Source organism: Syngnathus acus, chromosome 12 (assembly GCF_901709675.1).
Source record: "Syngnathus acus chromosome 12, fSynAcu1.2, whole genome shotgun sequence".
In the NCBI taxonomy this organism is placed as follows: domain Eukaryota; kingdom Metazoa; phylum Chordata; class Actinopteri; order Syngnathiformes; family Syngnathidae; genus Syngnathus; species Syngnathus acus.
The window spans coordinates 617,638-636,343 of NC_051097.1; the positions used below are offsets into that span (position 1 = coordinate 617,638).

The 18,706-nt window shown below is 45.1% G+C and overlaps 1 protein-coding gene and 1 long non-coding RNA gene across 3 annotated transcripts in view; both read left to right on the forward strand.

The window, feature by feature from the left end:
* Positions 1 to 18,706, forward strand: part of derl2 (derlin 2) — a 57,518-nt gene that overhangs the window by 27,502 nt on the left and 11,310 nt on the right. The window contains exon 4 of one of the 2 annotated variants that reach the window (XM_037265905.1): positions 17,564 to 17,637. The exons of the other annotated variant lie outside the window; for it this stretch is intronic. Coding sequence (XP_037121800.1) covers positions 17,564 to 17,637 — 74 coding nt within the window. The remainder of the gene's footprint in view (positions 1 to 17,563; positions 17,638 to 18,706) is intronic. 2 annotated transcript variants of the gene reach the window in all.
* Positions 215 to 9,123, forward strand: LOC119131449. Its single transcript, XR_005099661.1, has 3 exons — positions 215 to 225; positions 3,478 to 3,483; positions 8,995 to 9,123. It is a non-coding gene; the product is annotated as an uncharacterized LOC119131449 (long non-coding RNA).

Sequence of the window (18,706 nt, forward strand, 5' to 3'; positions counted from 1 at the left end):
CTGTTCAACACACTTAGTCAGTAAAATTCATAATTTACGACATCGTTTGATGCGATGGTGCAATCCTTGATGGTGTGTTATTGTCAAATACTGTTTGTTTTTTAATCTCCATCGCAGACCGGATATCATACGGAGGCCGCCATGACAGTATGCGCAGAACGGATGCGCAAGACACGTCAATCGCGCATCGCATTCAGCCATCCTGCCCAACACACTTAGTAGTCAGTAAAATTCATAATTGACGACACATCGTTTGACGCGATGGTGCAATCCTTGATGGTGTGTTATTGTCAAATATTGTTTGTTTTTTAATCTCCATCGCAGACCGGATATCATACGGAGGCAGTATCACTGCGCATGCACACTATGGATCCGATGCGCAGAACGGATGCGCAAGACACGTCAGCTATTTAATGAGCGAGAGTTCAGTTTAATTAGCAGTTTCATCAAATTGGTTAAGAGAGAACACATTGTGTGAGCAAACTCTTCAGCTTCAGGAACCAGGCAATGGCTCTTCTGAGTTTATTCCAAGTGGAGAAGTAATTCAGCAACACACTAGTTGGATCATGGTGACTAGCTAACGTGGCATGTACTTGAACTTCTCTTCTCAACTCTGAGTCATCTGGAGGAATAGCAAGGTCGACAGGTACGTTGGGCCAGTGCTGGGTTAAGTCTTTCAAGAATTTGGGACCATTGATCCAGTTGTTGCTTTTCAGAAAGTCTGCAGTGTTTAATCCGCGTGACGCATAGTCTGCTGGGTTCAATTTTCCAGGAATGTGTTTCCACTGTGATACATCAGACCTGCTTCTGATTGCATTTACACGATTCGCAACGAACGTGTGAAATCGTCTATTGTCATTCTGTATGTATTTTAACACAGTCGTACTGTCTGTCCAAAACACGGATGGTTCCAGGTCCATTTTTAATTCATCTACAAGCATCCGTTCTACACGAACTGCCAGCACTGCAGCAGTCAGCTCCAGATGTGGGGTTGTCATAAATTTCCACGGTGCCACTCTTGATTTCCCCTTCACAAACTTCACATGTACCTGCTCCTTACTGCTGACCAACCTCAGATACGTCACCATGCCATATTCTACTTCACTTGCATCGCAAAAGTGGTGCAATTGTGCATGTTCAACTTTTCCAAAGTTCTTTGGTTTGAAACTGCGGGTAATGTTGAAGGCTGTGAGAGTCCTAAGGCTATGCAGCCAACGTTTCCAGGATTGTGCATGAGTGTTCGGTATGTCTTCGTCCCAGGTAAGGTTCAGCCTGCAAAGTTCCTGCAGCAGATGTTTTGCTGGAAAAGTCACTGGGGCAAGAAATCCTAGCGGGTCATAGATTGAACTAACCGTGGACAGGATGCCTCGCCTGGTGCATGGTTGTCCAGGTCTAGGTCCAAGTCCTTCACTCCCTTAGCCATTTCGCATTCAGGAATGTGGACCAGGACGTTTCGGCTGTTACTGGACCACTTGGTGAGATTGAAACCTCCTGCTGCGCACAGAGCTTTCAACTCCTTGCACAGTTGAATGGCATCGGTCTCTGTATCCACGGACTTCAGCAAATCATCAACATAAAAGTTGAGGACTGTGTTCACTGCTTCAGCTGAAAAGCTGCCTTTGTTATCCTCCGCTGTCCTCTTTAAGGCATAACTGGCACAACTGGCTGATGATGTTGCTCCGAAGATATGCACTGTCATCCTGTATTCCATGAGAGACTGAGACATGTTTCCATCCTCCCACCACAAGAAGCGCAAAAAGTCAACATGCTCTGGTGGTATCTTCACCTGATAATACATCTTCTCTACATCTGCCAGTATGGCTACATTCCCATGACAGAAACGTAGCAGGACACCAATTAAGGAGTTTGTAAGATTTGGGCCCTTCAAGAGTTCATTGTTGAGAGATGTTCCTTGGTAAAATGCGGAGCAATCAAAAACCACTCGCAAGTTTCCTTTTTTGGGATGACGTACTCTATGGTGGGGTATGTACCAGCCTTTGCCATTCTGTATTGACTCTTCCTGTTTGGGTACGAGTTCAGCATGTCCACATTTCAACATGGTGTTCATGAACAATGCGTATTCTTCCCTAAAAATAGTGTTCCTTCCAAACTTGCGCTTCAAAGGCTCAGCCCGCTGCTCTGCCATCATACGGTTGTTGGGCATTCTGGGATGTCCTTTAGATGGCAGCGGCAATTGATAGTGTCCATCTTGTACTTTGAGGTGTTCATTATGTTTAGAAATCTCAGATCCTCTTTCTTCCTTTTCATATGCACTCTCCGGAAAGTCATGGTTGAGTTGCTGCACCAGAAGGTCACGTACAATTTCCACAGAAATCCGATTGGTATAAACATATGGCTTGCCTTGCTTACTCAGACTGTGCTCATCATGGAGGAGACCACTGACAACCCAGCCCAGCAGGGTTTTGGTTGCAAAAGGCCCATTGCCGTTGCTATTAATCACACTCCATGGCTCCATGAGTTTGGGCACATTTGTTCCAATCAAGAGATCGATGTCAGCATCAATGGTAGGCAGAAATACATCCTTCAAGTGTGGCCATTTCTTCAAATCCTTCTGCTTTGGTATGTGGTCTTTGCTGACTGGAATTTATTTCTGTGTGTAAACATCGGGCAATCCATAGAAACATTTCCCTTCCAGACTGCTTACTTCTAAGCCGCTGACGACGATGCTGGTGGGTTTTTCTTGACCCATAGTTCGCAAAAGGATCCTGTGATTTCTTCCTCTTGTATTTAGTCGTCGTCGGTGACTCTCAGTGCGAAATGTAATAATAATAATAATAATAATTCATTAAATTTGTATAGCGCTTTTCAAAAACCCAAAGACGCTTACAGGTAACAAGGCAAAGACATACATGAGGGGAGGGGGACGGGGAAGAAACAATCGGATAAAATTAAGAAGAGGAAACCAGTTATGGGTAGGGGAGGTCATGAGCTTGGGAGAAGAGGTAAGTTTTTAAACGGGACTTAAATATGGGGAGTGTGGGTGAGTCACAGACAGACTGAGGGAGAGAGTTCCAGAGTCGGGGTGATGTGCAGGAGAAGGCTCTGTCACCGAAGGATTTGAGTTTAGATTTTGGGACTGTCAGACGTGAAGTATTGGAGGATCGGAGGGGACGGTTGGGGCAGTAGGGGACAAGGAGGTCGGATAGGTAAGTGGGAGCCAGGTGGTGAAGGGCTTTGAAGGTGAGGAGGAGTATCTTGAAAATGATATGCTCCTTAATGGGGAGCCAGTGAAGAGAGCGGAGAACAGGAGTGATGTGTTCACGGGACCGGGTGTGGGTAAGGAGGCGGGCAGCAGAGTTTTGGACTAGTTGAAGTCTATGGAGTGAGTGAGCAGTGATTCCAGTGAGAAGGGAGTTGCAGTAGTCAAGCCGGGATGAGATGAAGGCGTGGATGAGAGATTCAGCGGCAGGGAGAGAAAGGCAGTGCCGGATTTTGGCGATGCGTCGGAGGTGGAAGTAGGAGGTCTTGACAACTGAGCTAACATGAGGTTGAAAGGACAGTGTGGGGTCAAAAATAACGCCAAGGTTGCGTGCCAGAGGGGAGGGAGTGATGTTTGATGAGTCAATGGTGAGTGTGATGGATCCAGTTTTATTAAGGGAGGATTTAGTGCCTATGAGGGGAGCTCTGTTTTGTCACTGTTGAGTTTGAGAAAGTTGTGGGTCAGCCATGCTTTTATTGTAGAGATGCAGGTTTCAAAATGGGTGAGGGAAGGGTTACGGGTTGGTGTCGTACGTATATAGATCTGGGTGTCATCAGCGTAGCAGTGGAAGTCCAGATTGAGTTTGCGGATGACAGTACCAAGGGGAAAGAGGTAACAGATGAATAGGAGGGGGCCATGAACTGAGCCTTGGGGGACCCCTTGTGTAACTGGGGAGAGGATGGATGTGTGACCGGAGAGAGAGATGAACTGGTTTCTGTTGGTGAGGTAGGAGGTGAGCCAGTCGAGTGCAGTGCCCTCAACACCTAGTTGGCGCAGCCTTTGGAGTAGGATGGAATGGTTCACAGTGTCAAAGGCTGCGCTAAGGTCAAGTAGTAGTAGGATGTTGAGGGCACCAGAGTCTGCAGAAATGAGGAGATCGTTGGTGACTTTAACTAGAGCTGTTTCAGTGCTGTGAAGTGGGCGGAATCTGGACTGGAAGGGTTCATAGAGGTTGTTGGACTGGAATGTGGCGGAGCTGCCTGGATCAAGGAATGCATATGTCTGGACAACATGGTTGGACTTACTCAGCTTCACTTGAACGGGTACAATAGCTAATGTGCAGTGATCGTCACTAGATCCAATGCTTCCATTTTCCAGTGAGACCAATCCACTATTTATTGCCATTTCAGATCCACTGGGGTTCCCCTTGTGGTCTGTGATTCCATCATCTGTCCTTTGAATATGCAGTATGTCTGGATGCCTTTTAGAACACACAGAACAAGTAAGGCGCCGTTTACAATCTTTGCTCAAGTGGCCCTTTACCAAAACGGCCAAAATAGACACCTTTTCTCTTCAATATTTCAACACGTTCTTCATGTGTCTTAGAGAGCAACTCTTTACATGAAGTCAATGAATGCGTTTCATTACAAATTGCACAACTGCTTGTAACAGGAGACTTGTTATTAGCAGATTGTTGCTTGGGGACATCATTTTTGGCAGAGGCGGAAGTATTTGCCACAGCAGTTACAAAACTACCTTTGCTTTTAAATGGAAGCTTGGAATCTGATGTGGGTTTAGGTTGCAAGAACTTCTTTGTGGAAAGTGGCTGTTGGATGTCACCAAAGAGGATCTTGCATGATCCTGGCATGTCTTTCAATAAAGATAACTAGGTCAGAAAAAGTAGCCTTGGTTTGTCTCTGCGCCATGATGTCAAATGCTCTTGACCGCCATCTTTCCCTCAACTTAATAGGAAGCTTTGAGACAAGAAGCCTGAGGTTAGAGGGTAGACTAAGCTTGCAGACTTCGAGACAGGTTGCAGCATGCTCGAAGGAAGAGTGCATAACTGTACAATGCCTTTCCGTCTTCTGCCTTAATGGTGCTCCAGTTCATGGCTTTCTCCATGTACGCATTAGTGAGCTTTATCTTGTCACCATAATGGTACTCCAGCAATCGTTTAGCCTCTGCATACCCATCACCAGCACTCATATGCAAACAGCTTCTCACCAGTTCTTTTGATTGGCCAGAAGTGTTTTGCTCCAGGTAATACAAGCGGTCTTGATTACTTATGGCCTTATTTTCAATTCCATGCACGAATGCTTGCATAAAAGGCCTAAAGTTCAAAGGTTCCCCATCAAAAACAGGTATATCCCTCGTGGGAAACAACGATAACCGCTGTTGCTGCATAAAGAGGTTTGCAATGTCACTTAAACCGCTATTTGTAATTGGCTGTGCAGAGTGTGAGGTTAGATTAGCTGCTGCAGTCATGAGGGCAGGGGTGGCTACTACCACAGTGGGAGCAGAGGTAACTGCTACTATATTGGGAGTGGAAGCAGCAGCTGTAGGAATGGAAGGGGCTGCTACACCGGCTGTTATGGAGGTGTCAGCTGTAGTCTGAGGTTGCTTAGAAGGTAATTGGTAGGGGAATTGGGTTTGTCTTTGTGCTGTAAGCATTTGAAGAGGAGTCTTGGGGACAGTATGTATATTTGCATATTCAATTGAAATCTCCGGTTCTATATAAGTTTCCTTTACATTTTTTCCATGTGCCTCCAGGTAAGAAGTCATGCTATCCATGGGTTCTGATCGACAAACAGAGCCTCCTTTTATTCCTATTTGTTTTTCATAATTCTCCAAAACTTTCACTTTTGCGTTTGATGCAGCAATGTCAATTTCAATGGCGCTCTGTGCTATTTCACCTTGCAGTTGCAGCCTTTGCAGCTCAAGAGCGTGTTTTTTCTTAAGCCCAGCAGCACGTTTCAGAAGAGCTGCCTTTTCTGCTTCAACCTTTACACGAGCTGATGACAGTGATGATGCCCCTGATTTAGAAGAACTCCCTGACTTTCTGGATGTATTAGAAGCACTGTCCATAGGGGTGATAACAGGTAATGTCTGAAACAGACTGCCTTTGAATGTCTGTGCATTTTCAAGAAAATATAAGAAATACTTCTTTTTTGGTTCATACCATTGGACATGATCATCTTGCCTTTCATAACCAGCCAACATGTCTTGCACCAACACATGAGCTTTGTCAAATTCATCCAGTGCATCAATAAGATCTTTAATGCCTTTGTCCATATCAGCAACGCTGGCATTATCCATAAATTGCTTTAACTCATTTTGTTTTCTTGTGCAAAAACTCAGTTTTCCCTTTCGGGTTGCAATGTGCTGCCTCAACAGCTGTTCAGCCATGATTTGCACATTAACATCATCTGTGTGAGAATCAGCAACTTCAACTTCAGGTGACTCAGACCGAGAGATCTTCAAACAATTTCGATTATAGTGATGATAACACCGGAAATTCCATTTCAATGCAAGGACGTGTTCCAAAATCCAGTATATCCAAGTGTGTGGCTACACACAATTCAAATAAATCCACATTCCACTGTCAAACAAATCCTATTTCAAGTTGAGTTTCCATGTTTTAAGCACTTCATGATAGTTTTTTACTTAATGTGAGTGTCAGTTTCAGTTCAGTTTAAATTTCAAAGGTTAGATGTTGTATAGTTCTTGTCACACGCTTATCTTAAAACACTGTGTACAGCTGTTGCTCATACCCTTTTGAAGGTGGAGGTAGAATCTCCAAAATGGAGGCAAGCAGGCATGCAGGCCGCGGGAGAGAGGCAATGGCAGGCAGGCAAAGGCGGTAGGCCAAGCAAGGAAAGGGAGGAGGGGGAATGGCAGGCAGGCAAACAGGTGGCACACAGGTACAAATCCAAATTGTTTGTAATCCAACTAAGGTTTCAACATAAAGGGTTCCAAGAAGTAAACTAAAGTTTGTTTTCTAAATTCCAAGTTTCAAGTTCCAAAAATTACAAGCTTGGAGCAGACTAGAAGTAGCTTGAAACGGCCTTTTAGCGGTAAAAAACTATGTCACTACTATCTTCCTTCTTTGTCTAACTGAGACTGACTACCAAGTGGGAGCAGCCTATTTCCCTGATCAGGTGACTGATCAGGTGACCAAAGGCTTTGTCAAATAAAAGTCCATGGCCCAAGGCCAGCGAATCTTAAACAAAAATAAGAATTTAAGCTAAGGAAACTAAATTGGCTCCAACAGTTCCGACTAGACATAGTCGGACTTGCCTCCACACACAGTTTGGGTTCTGGTACAAGCCTTCTCGAGAGGGCCTGGACTCTCTTTCACTTTGTAGTTGCCCACGGTGAGAGGCGTCGAGCAGGTGTGGGTATAGTACTTATTGCCCCCCAGCTGGGCGCCTGCACATTGGGGTTCGCCCCGGTGAACAAGAGGGTAGCCTCCCTCCGCCTTCGGGTGGGGGCACGGGTCCTGACTGTTGTTTGTGTCTATGCACCAAACAGCAGCTCAGAGTACCCACCCTTTTTGGAGTCGCATTTGAGAAGTGCTGGAGAGCGCTCCTTCTGGGGACTCCATCATTGTACTGGGTGACTTCAATGCTCACGTGGGCAATGACAGTGAGACCTGGAAGGGCGTGATTGAGAGGAACGGCCCCCCCGATCTGAACCCGAGCGGTGTTCTATTGGAATTCTGTGCTCGACACGGATTGTCAATAATGAACACCATGTTCAAGCATAAGGGTGTCCATGTGTGCACTTGGCACCAGGACACCCTAGGCCGCAGTTTGATGATCGACTTTGTAGTCGTGTCATCGGATTTGCGGCCGCATGTTTTGGACACTCGGGTGAAGAGAGGGGCGGAGCTGTCAACCGATCACCACCTGGTGGTGGGTTGGCTCCGATGGTGGGGGAAGATGCCGGGCCGACCTGGCAGGCCCAAACGTACTGTGAGGGTCTGCTGGGAACGTCTGGCAGAATCCCCTGTCAGGAAGAGCTTCAACTCCCACCTCCGGCAGAGCTTTTCCCACGTCCTGGAGGAGGTGGCGGACATTGAGTCCGAGCGGAACATGTTCCGCGCCTCCATTGTTGAGGCAGCCGACCGGAGCTGTGGCCGTAAGGTCGTTGGTGCCTGTCGTGGCGGCAATCCCTGAAACCGCTGATAGACACCGGTGGTAAGGGATGCCGTCAAGCTGAAGAAGGAGTCCTATCAGGCCGTTTTGGCCTGCGGGACTCCGGAGGCTGCTGACAGGTACCGGATGGTCAAGCAGAACGCGGCTTCGGCGGTTGCTGACGCAAAAACCCAGGCATGGGAGGAGTTTGGCGAGGCCATGGAGAGTGACTTCCGGACGGCTTTGAGGAAATTCTGGTCCACCATCCGGCGTCTCAGGAGGGGGAAGCAGTGCACCGTCAACACTGTTTACAGTGGAGATGGCGTGCTGCTGACCTCGACTCGGGATGTCGTGAGTCAGTGGGGAGAATACTTCGAAGACCTCCTCAATTCCACTTACACGCCTTCCATTGTGGAAGCAGGGCCTGGAGACTCCGAGGCGGACTCTCCAATCTCTGGGGTTCAAGTCACTGAGGTAGTTAAAAAACTACTCGGTGGCAAGGCCCCAGGGGTGGATGAGATCCGCCCAGAGTTCTTAAACGCTCTGGATGTTGTGGGGCTGTCATGGCTGACACGCCTCTACAACATTGCGTGGACATCGGATTGGCAGACCGGGGTGGTGGTTCCCCTCTTTAAGAAGGGGAACCGGAGGGTGTGTTCCATTTACAGGGGAATCACACTCCTCAGCCTCCCTGGTAAGGTCTATTCAGGGGTGCTGGAGGGGAGGGTCCGTCGGGAGGTCAAACCTCGGATTCAGTGTGACTTTCGTCCTGGCCGTGGAACAGTGGACCAGCTCTACACTCTCGGCAGGATCCTCGAGGGGGCATGGGAGTTCGTTCAACCAGTCCACATGTGTTTTGTGGACTTGGAGAATGCGTTCGACCGTGTCCCTCGGGAGGTTCTGTGGAGGGTGCTTTAGAGATGCACCGATCCGACTTTTTCAGTTTCGATACCGATACCGATGCCGTGGCTTTGCGTATTGGTCGATACCCGATACCGATCCGATATTATGGTTGACTTAACAAGCTACATACCTCTACATGTGGAACAGAAAAGACTAAAGGCAATGGCATCAGGCATGACTACACAGTTCATTCCTAAGACAAAATGTAACAAGATAAAGCAGATTAATGCAATGAACTATTTATTTGTAACAAAAATTGTGCAACAGCAGCAATAAAGTGTATCAGCATTTAAATTCAAGTAAATTAGGATACAAACTTCTTAAAAAAAAAAAAAATACAAATGTTGCAGCTGAAACTGCACTGGGCAAATATAGAAAGGGTGATCAAGCACACAGTAACCAAATATTAAAATAAATAGTAAACATGTAAACATTAGGTGCCGTTCCACACCACCAGTTGATGCTCTAAATCAGCGGTGGCCAACCCGCGGCTCGCGAGCCGCATGCGGCTCTTTGCCGGGTTTCATGCGGCTCTTTTACGTTCGCTTCGGGGGGGGAGGGGTTGTGTTAATGGGACGTCAAACGCTGCGCGTTCGCTTCGCTTCGGGGGGGGGGGGGGGGGTTTGGTAATGGCACGTCAAACGCTGCGTGTTCGCTTCGGGGGGGTTGTGGCTCTTTGCGGTACACAGTAAAAAATGTGGCTCTTAGTCTCTGACTGGTTGGCCACCCCTGCTCTAAATGCTCATTTAAGCAGCAATGAGAAGTGCTCCCTGAAAACAAGCTCTGCTTAGTACTTAGTACTAGTACTATAACTGGCAGTACTACCACCACCCCTGGCAACATTAGCTTTGCAGACATTACAAACTGCCAGCGAGCTAGTTGGCGTGTTCAGTTTAAAGTACCTCCACACAGCTGACTCTTTCGTTCGCTCCATGTTTGCGTTTGTTTAGAAAACTCTCGTGGCATGCGGCACACGTGCTGCTGACGTATGACGTAGCCCGCGTCCCGCGGCACACGTGCTGCTGACGTATGACGTAGCCCGCCCCGCGTCCCAATAGATTAAGGAAAGGATCGTCTCACAGATCGGCTGCATTTTCCGATACCCGATCTATCAATTTTGTTGATATCGGGGCCGATATCCGATCCAGATATCGGATCGGTGCATCTCTAGGGTGCTTCGGGAGTACGGGGTGCCGAGCCAACTGATAAGGGCGGTTCGGTCCTTGTATCACCGATTCCAGAGTTTGGTCCGCGTTTCCGGCAGTAAGTCAGATTCGTTCCCAGTGAGGGTTGGACTCCGCCAAAGCTGCCCTTTGTCACCGATTCTGCTCATCATTTTTATGGACAGAATTTCTAGGCGCAGCCGAGGCGTTGAGGGTGTTTGGTTTGGGGACCTCAGCATAGCGTCTCTGCTTTTTGCAGACGACGTGGTGCTGTTGACTTCTTCAAGCCGTGATCTCCAGCTCTCACTGGAGCAGTTCGCAGCCGAGTGTGAAGCGGTCGAGATGAGGGTCAGCACCTCCAAATCGGAGTCCATGGTCCTCGGTCGGAAAAGTGTGGAATGCCCTCTCCGGATCGGGGATGAGATCCTGCCCCAAGTGGAGGAGTTCAAGTATCTTGGGGTCTTGTTCACGAGTGAGGGCAGGATGGAGCGCAAGATCAACAGGCGGATTGGTGCAGCGTCTGCAGTAATGCGGACTCTGTACCAGTCCGTCGTGGTGAAGAGAGAGCTGAGCCAAAAGGCAAAGCTCTCAATTTACCGGTCGATTTACGCTCCTACCCTCACCTATGGTCACAATCTATGGGTCGTGACCGAAAGAACGAGATCCCGGATACAAGCGGCCGAAATGAGTTTCCTCCGCAGGGTGTCCGGGCTCTCCCTTAGAGATAAGGTGAGAAGTTCGGTCATCCGGGAGAGACTCTGAGTAGAGGCGCTGCTCCTCCACGTTGAGAGGAGCCAGATGAGGTGGCTCGGGCATCTCATCAGGATGCCTCCTGGACGCCTCCCTGGGGAGGTGTTCCGGGCATGTCCCACCGGTAGAAGACCCCGTGGACGACCCAGGATGCGCTGGAGAGACTCTGTCTCTCGGCTGGGCTGGGAACGCTTTGGGATCCCCCGGGATGAGCTGAATGAAGTGGCTGGGGAGAGGGAAGTCTGGGAGTCCCTCCTAAAGCTGCTGCCCCCGCGACCCGACCCTGGGTAAGCGGAAGAAAATGGATGGATGGATGGAATCTTTCACACCATAGAAAATACATTTTTAATATTTTGAAACAGTAAAACAATTCATCGTGAAATCTTTAAAAAAATGTGCACATTACTGATCATTTTGTGTATGTACATTACTGTATAAAAATATTATTACTTCAGCATTTGGGCAGTATAAACTCTCTTTGAATATTTAAGATCTGACATCCCAACCATTTATTGTAAGATAAGTGACCATGCAGATGGACCAGTGATGGTAATGAAGTAAAATAGCAATGTGATTTCATACACATAATTTTTCTTGTATGTCAGCTTTTATTGCTTGTCAGACAGCCCTCATTATTTAGATATTTGTAGTTTTTGGCATTTAACGCACTGATAAAGGATTTTGCTGTTTGAGTTTGAAATGTCTTTGAATTTGGGCTGCTCAATTATTCAAATTTTAATCATGATTACGATCTTGGCTCCAGACGATCTCAAAATGTATATAATCAAGGACAAACGATTATTTGGTGTTCCCATTCTGAGACGTGCATGCGCAACTCGCCCCTGCGTGTGTGTCTAGTGGAGATCCAGGCCGTATTTAACAGGCAGTATTGTTCATTGAACAAAAGTTCATATTTTGTACAAACGTGAACTGAACAACACGTTCAACTCGAAGCAACTTGATTGGCGGAGGAAAAGAACTAGAAACTTTTCATCTTTCCAAAGTGTCTGTCGCTATGAGGCAGCCATTAAAGCTATTCACTGCCTCACAAAATGCCTCCAGTGATGCTTGTGAAGGTCTCACCAAATCTTGGATCAACAGCGTCATGTCGTCCTTTAGTGAAATAAGTTTTTTATCCAGTTCAGCAACAAGTGAACTCATGGATAGAGCATCCGGGGAGACTACTGAAGAGACATTAGCTTCGGAGCTACTCGCAGCCATTTTAGCTTGTTTGCTAGCATTCAAAGCCATACTTGCCTGGGTGTCCGGACAAGTCAATGTGGCGTGTACTTTGGGCTTGGAACCCTTAGAAATAGGGTGAGAAGCTTGATCAACCAGGAGAGAACTCAAAAACGAACAGCTGCTTGTGCATGTTAAGAGGAGCCAGATGAGGTGGCTCGGCCATCTGACTAAGATGGTGTGGTGTTACGGGCAGGAGCCCCTGGGGACAGCCCCAGACGAGTGAGAGAGGCTGTCTTCTGGCTGGCTTGGGAACTTCTTGGGATCCCCCAGGGTGGCTGGGGAAGAGGTGGCTGGGGAAAGGTCTGGCAGCACCGAACACGGTCAGCAGCAGGCAGGCAGTGAGCTACTTCACTGTGTGGCCAGCTGGGCGACGTGGCTGGGAGGTCCTCCTGGCTGCTTCACCAGCAGTGGCTGGCTAACGCAGTTGGTTGGTGGTGAGTTCTGAGCTGTCTGGCTGCGACACAGAGCCCCATGTTTGGCTGGAAAGAATCTGAAATCGTTCTGCTAATCTTGTCCTTTTAGATGTCGGAAGCCAATCCTGCCCTTCAGGGCATAGGGGCTACCGACAGCAGTGTCTCTTTGCCTGTCTATGAGCTGTAACAACTATAGCATCGCAAAGTGTCTTAAAACTGTGACCAATCTTCACCCAAATTTCTTCTATTGTCCACTTCAACACGTAAAGTTATTTTTAAAAATGATCACCACTAGTGATGGGTCCATGCAGCGTCGTGTATCGTTTCGACACATTGCCAAACTGTATTGACACTGTGTTGATACTGTGTCGTTGACTGCTGACACCCGCTGGACCTTAAAAATACTACAGGCAACCTAGTTGACAGACACGACTGACACTGATTTGATGACCTAGTATATACATTAATTAATTTAAGTAATTACATTTTATATTGTAATGTTTCACACATTCATTTATACTGAAAATATAGTTTATTTTTTAGTTACAGTCAATCAATAATGTGAACATGTATCTAACATGAAAATCTAAGTGAACGTGTTGTGAAAGAGGATGCTTGTGCACTGAGATTTGTTTTTTTACTAATTTTTATTTAACAATAAGTTTTCCAATGTTTTGAAATTGAGCCTGTTGCGCTTTTTGGACACAATTTCTCCCGCCGTTGAAAACACACACTCACACGGCACAGATGAGGCTGGAGTACAGTGTAGTGGGTCTTTTGATTGTCCCAGTATCTGACTTGAGGCTGCTCCATAATTCTTGATGACTTCGAGGATGAACCGCAAAAGATCAGATATTGTTTCAGCAGATCCATCCCGTTGACAGTGCGCTTCCTTTAACAGAGCTAAAATGCACTTCCTTGACAGACTACAATGCTGCTCGTTCGGTCACGTGGCTTTTTAAAAGCGATACGCGCACCGACACGGGGCTTCGCTCTATGAGCTGGACACATGCGCCGACGCATCGGTGTTGCCGGACTCATCACTAATAACCACAATAGTTTTGAATTCATGGGACGCCTGGTACATCCTCGTCTTCTGTCCCTGTCATTGACTTGGCAAGTCATCACTGAATTTGTTATATTTGTTATATATATATATATACTGAAAAGTAGCCGGGGTCTGGGGGCCGCATACCCCACTGGGGGGGGCCGAAGGCCCCCACCCCCCACTTGCCGCAGGGGGCCAGGGGCCGCAGTGGGCCAGGGTCCACAGGCCCCCATTGGGGGCTGCAGGGGCCACAGGACCCTATTGGGGGCCACAGGGCCCACAGTCCCCCATTGGGGGCCGCAGGGGGCCAGGGGCAACGCCCCGGAGGGGCAAAGCTCCCTGGAAACTCCTGGATTTTGGCAGTATAGCAACCCCAAAACCATTAATTTCATCACTCAATTTCAACAGTTTTGTAAAAAAAATATTCCTGCTTGGTGGGATACCAAGGTGAATATACAGTGCCTTGCGAACGTATTCGGCCCCCTTGAACCTTTCAACATTTCGCCACATTTCAGGCTTCAAACATAAAGATATAAAATTTTAATTTTTTGTCAAGAATCAACAAGTGGGACACAATCGTGAAGTGGAACGAAATTTATTGGATAATTTAAACTTTTTTAACAAATAAAAAACTAAAAAGTGGGGCGTGCAATATTATTCGGCCCCTTTACTTTCAGTGCAGCAAACTCACTCCAGAAGGTCAGTGAGGATCTTTGAATGATCCAATGTTGTCCTAAATGACTGATGATGATAAATAGAATGCACCTGTGTATAATCAAGTCTCCGTATAAATGCACCTGCTCTTTGATAGTCTCAGGGTTCTGTTTAAAGCGCAGAGAGAACCATGAAGACAAAGGAACACACCAGGCAGGTCCGAGATACTGTTGTGGAGAAGTTTTAAAGCCGGATTTGGATACAAAAAGATTTCCCAAGCTTTAAACATCTCAAGGAGCACTGTGCAAGCAATTATATTGAAATGGAAGGAGTATCAGACCACTGCAAATCTACCAAGACCCGGCCGTCCCTCCAAACTTTCATCTCAAACAAGGAGAAGACTGATCAGAGATGCAGCCAAGAGGCCCATGATCACTCTGGATGAACTGCAGATAACTACAACTGAGGTGGGAGAGTCTGTCCATAGGACAACAATCAGTCGTGCACTGCACAAATCTGGCCTTTATGGAAGAGTGGCAAGAAGAAAGCCATTTCTCAAAGATATCCAAAAAAAGTCTCGTTTAAAGTTCGCCACAAGCCACCTGGGAGACACACCAAACATGTGGAAGAAGGTGCTCTGGTCAGATGAAACCAAAATCAAACTTTTTGGCCACAATGCAAAACGATATGTTTGGCGTAAACGCAACACAGCTCATCACCCTGAACACACCATCCCCACTGTCAAACATGGTGGTGGCAGCATCATGGTTTGGGCCTGCTTTTCTTCAGCAGGGACAGGGAAGATGGCTAAAATTGATGGGAAGATGGATGGAGCCAAATACAGGACCATTCTGGAAGAAAACCTGTTGGAGTCTGCAAAAGACCTGAGACTGGGACGGAGATTTATCTTCCAACAGGACAATGATCCAAAACATAAAGCCAACTCTACAATGGAATGGTTCACAAATAGACGTATCCAGGTGTTAGAATGGCCAAGTCAAAGTCCAGACCTGAATCCAATCGAGAATCTGTGGAAAGAGCTGAAGACTGCTGTTCACAAACGCTCTCCATCCAACCTCACTGAGCTCGAGCTGTTTTGCAAGGAAGAATGGGCAAGAATTCCAGTCTCTCGATGTGCAAAACTGATAGAGACATACCCCAAGCGACTTGCAGCTGTAATTGCAGCAAAAGGTGGCGCTACAAAGTATTAGCGCAAGGGGGCCGAATAATATTGCACGCCCCACTTTTCAGTTTTTTATTTGTTAAAAAAGTTTAAATTATCCAATAAATTTTGTTCCACTTCACGATTGTGTCCCACTTGTTGATTCTTGACAAAAAATTAAACTTTTATATCTTCATGTTTGAAGCCTGAAATGTCGCGAAATGTTGAAAGGTTCAAGGGGGCCGAATACTTTCGCAAGGCACTGTATATATATATATATATGTATATATATATATATATATATATATATATATATATATGTATATATATATATATATATATATATATGTATATATGTATATATATGTATATATATATATATATATGTATGTATATATATGTATATATATGTATATATATGTATATATATATATATATGTATATATATGTATATATATATATATATGTATATATATATATGTATATATATATATATGTATATATATATATATGTATATATATATATATGTATATATATATATATGTATATATATGTATATGTATATATATGTATATGTATATATGTATATATATATATATGTGTGTATTAGGGGTGTAACGATTCATCGATTAATCGATATAATGCTCTACGATTTATTGGCATCGATGCTAAACGTAAACATCGATTTATATCGCCGTGTTTGACCTCGGACATTAGACGCGACTTTATTTTGAAATCCAGTTCATTGTTGCTTGCTTCCTCTTTCCGGGAGCAGTACGCGGCGTGCTGTGTTGTGAGCAGAGCAGGCACGTGAAAGGGGAGCCGACAACTACACGGCTCCTGGGCTGGTGCTATGGGTAGTGTCCAAGAAGACGAGGAAATTCGCTCCCCTTTGGGCTTCAAGTCATTCGTTTGGAAGCACTTTGGATTCCAAAGAAAAGATGGCTCAACGGACAATTAAAATTATTGTAAATAAATAGTTCAGTAATGCACTTTAAAGTTAATGGTATTACAAAAAAAGTTCAGTGTTAAAATAAGCACTTTGTATACTACAATACTCTTGTAATTTCCTAAATAAAGAGTTTGCAGTACCTTGTTGATTTTGCGTATGAATTGTTATAAATCAGGATATTGTTCTATATTTTTTATTTAAAAAAATAAATAAAAATAAAAATATCGATCGTGGAGCACTATATCGTGATGTATCGTGAATGAATCACAGCAGGCTTTAAGATATCGGCAATAATCGTATCGTGGTCCTTTGTATCGATATGATATCGTATCGTGACAAAACCCGCGATTTACACCCCTAGTGTGTGTATATATATATATATATATATATATATATGTGTGTGTGTATATATATATATATATATATATACTGTATATGTGTGTAAAAGGTCGCATCGCTTTCAGCATTACGGCAACTGTGGTCAGGGGAGTCACCGAAGTAAGCCACTACTGGTTGATCGCATGACGTTAAAAAAAAAGAAAGAAAATTGTATAGGCTAGAATCCATCCCATCGCTTGATTGACATACATGTAAGCCTGTTGGGAGGCAATCACAGTGAACCGCACATGCGCAATAGACAGTGACCACACACCCTCACCGCAGCAGTTTGGCTGCGCATACCCAAACCTGGCACCAAAGCTCATCAATGCACATGCTCGCTTTTTTCTTTTAAACTACAGAAAGTTTATGACCATCAAAAATGAGTGGGGTTGCTGGACTAAGTAAGAAGCCAAACCGTATGACTTTCATACGGAAAGGGAGTTGGACCTTTTTTTACCTCATTGACATTCCCTTTAGCACAGCTCCATCAAGTGGATGCATTCCACAAACCTAGTCAACCCCAGTTTGATGCAGTAGCTTCTAATCTATGTGCCTTTTAGTCCGCCCTATATATGAGAAAATTCTAAAATAAAAAATTCAATGAAGGTGCGCTTTATAATCCAGTGCGCCTTGTAGTGCAGAAAATACTCTATCAGTCAGTCAGTCAGTCAGTCAGTCAGTCAGTCAGTCAGTCAATTATATTATACTGTTTACCAACTCTAAAGACTTGAAAAAATTCTCACTTGAAAAACTCTGTGAAATGTTCACAATGTGTTGTGGGTGCTGCATAATCTCATTTTTCTTCCTTTTTTTTATAGGTATGGCGACTAATAACAAACTTTCTTTTTTTTGGTCCGGTTGGCTTCAATTTTCTGTTCAATATGATATTTTTGTATCCTTCTCAATTTTCAGTCCAACTCCATTCAGATGCATAATATCCATTTTCTGAATCATCTTCGCTAAGGTTGCGGGCATAATGGAGCCTATCCCAGCAAGAGGTAGATACACCTTGAACTGGTCATGAGCCAATCACACATACTTAGGGTTGGGCATCAATTAGAAGTGAAACCGCAGGCAAAAAGATTAAGAAATAATAATAAGAAGAATAGGCTTATTTTACGTTTTTCAATTTACAATTTTTAAATGAGAAACAGGAGATGGCCCGTTCCTGTTCAATGGAGACTGCAAAACCGCCTACTTGTAAACAGAAGAAGCATAGCTTATTACACATAAATATCTGAGGCGTGTGTGTATGTGTGTGTGTCTTGAAATGACATGTTTGTGTCAAAAAGAAATGCACGTGACCCATTAACACACATTCCACACTGCACATAGAATTGAATATTTACAAATGATAAGTCATGATAAATGCACACAACAATAAAATACACGTGAAATTTGCGTACTATATACAGTATTTGTGGATTTGAAAAACGTGGAAATCACAAATATGTGTGCATCTGAAAAATGTGAAACCACAGACTGACGAAAAATGAGAAAAGAATAATATGTGTGCTCGATGCGCAATACACACGTCTATTAACGAAGTAGGAAATTTGTGCAATCATCAAGCTCGTGGTCAATTGGCTTACTATGCGTGTCTTAGGAAACAGGAGTACACAGAGGAAACTCAGGAAAGCACGGAGAAACTTAAAAAACATGCAGGAATGCGACCCCTGAGGACTAGAGTTTGACACCTATGGTACACTGTTTAAAGCACTGTGAAGCTGCGGGAATGAGTGAGAGGAAAACAAAGGTCGAGCGCGTTGTAGCGCATATTTAGTCAATGACATGTACACATAACAGTATATATTTTATCACTTATTGTTTGACATTTTAGGGCAGGGGTCTCAAACTCCAGTCCTCGGGGGCCGCATTCCCTCGTTAAAACACACCTGATTCAAATGATCAGTTCATCCTCACGTTCTGCAGGAGCCTGATAATTGAATCAGGTGTGTTTA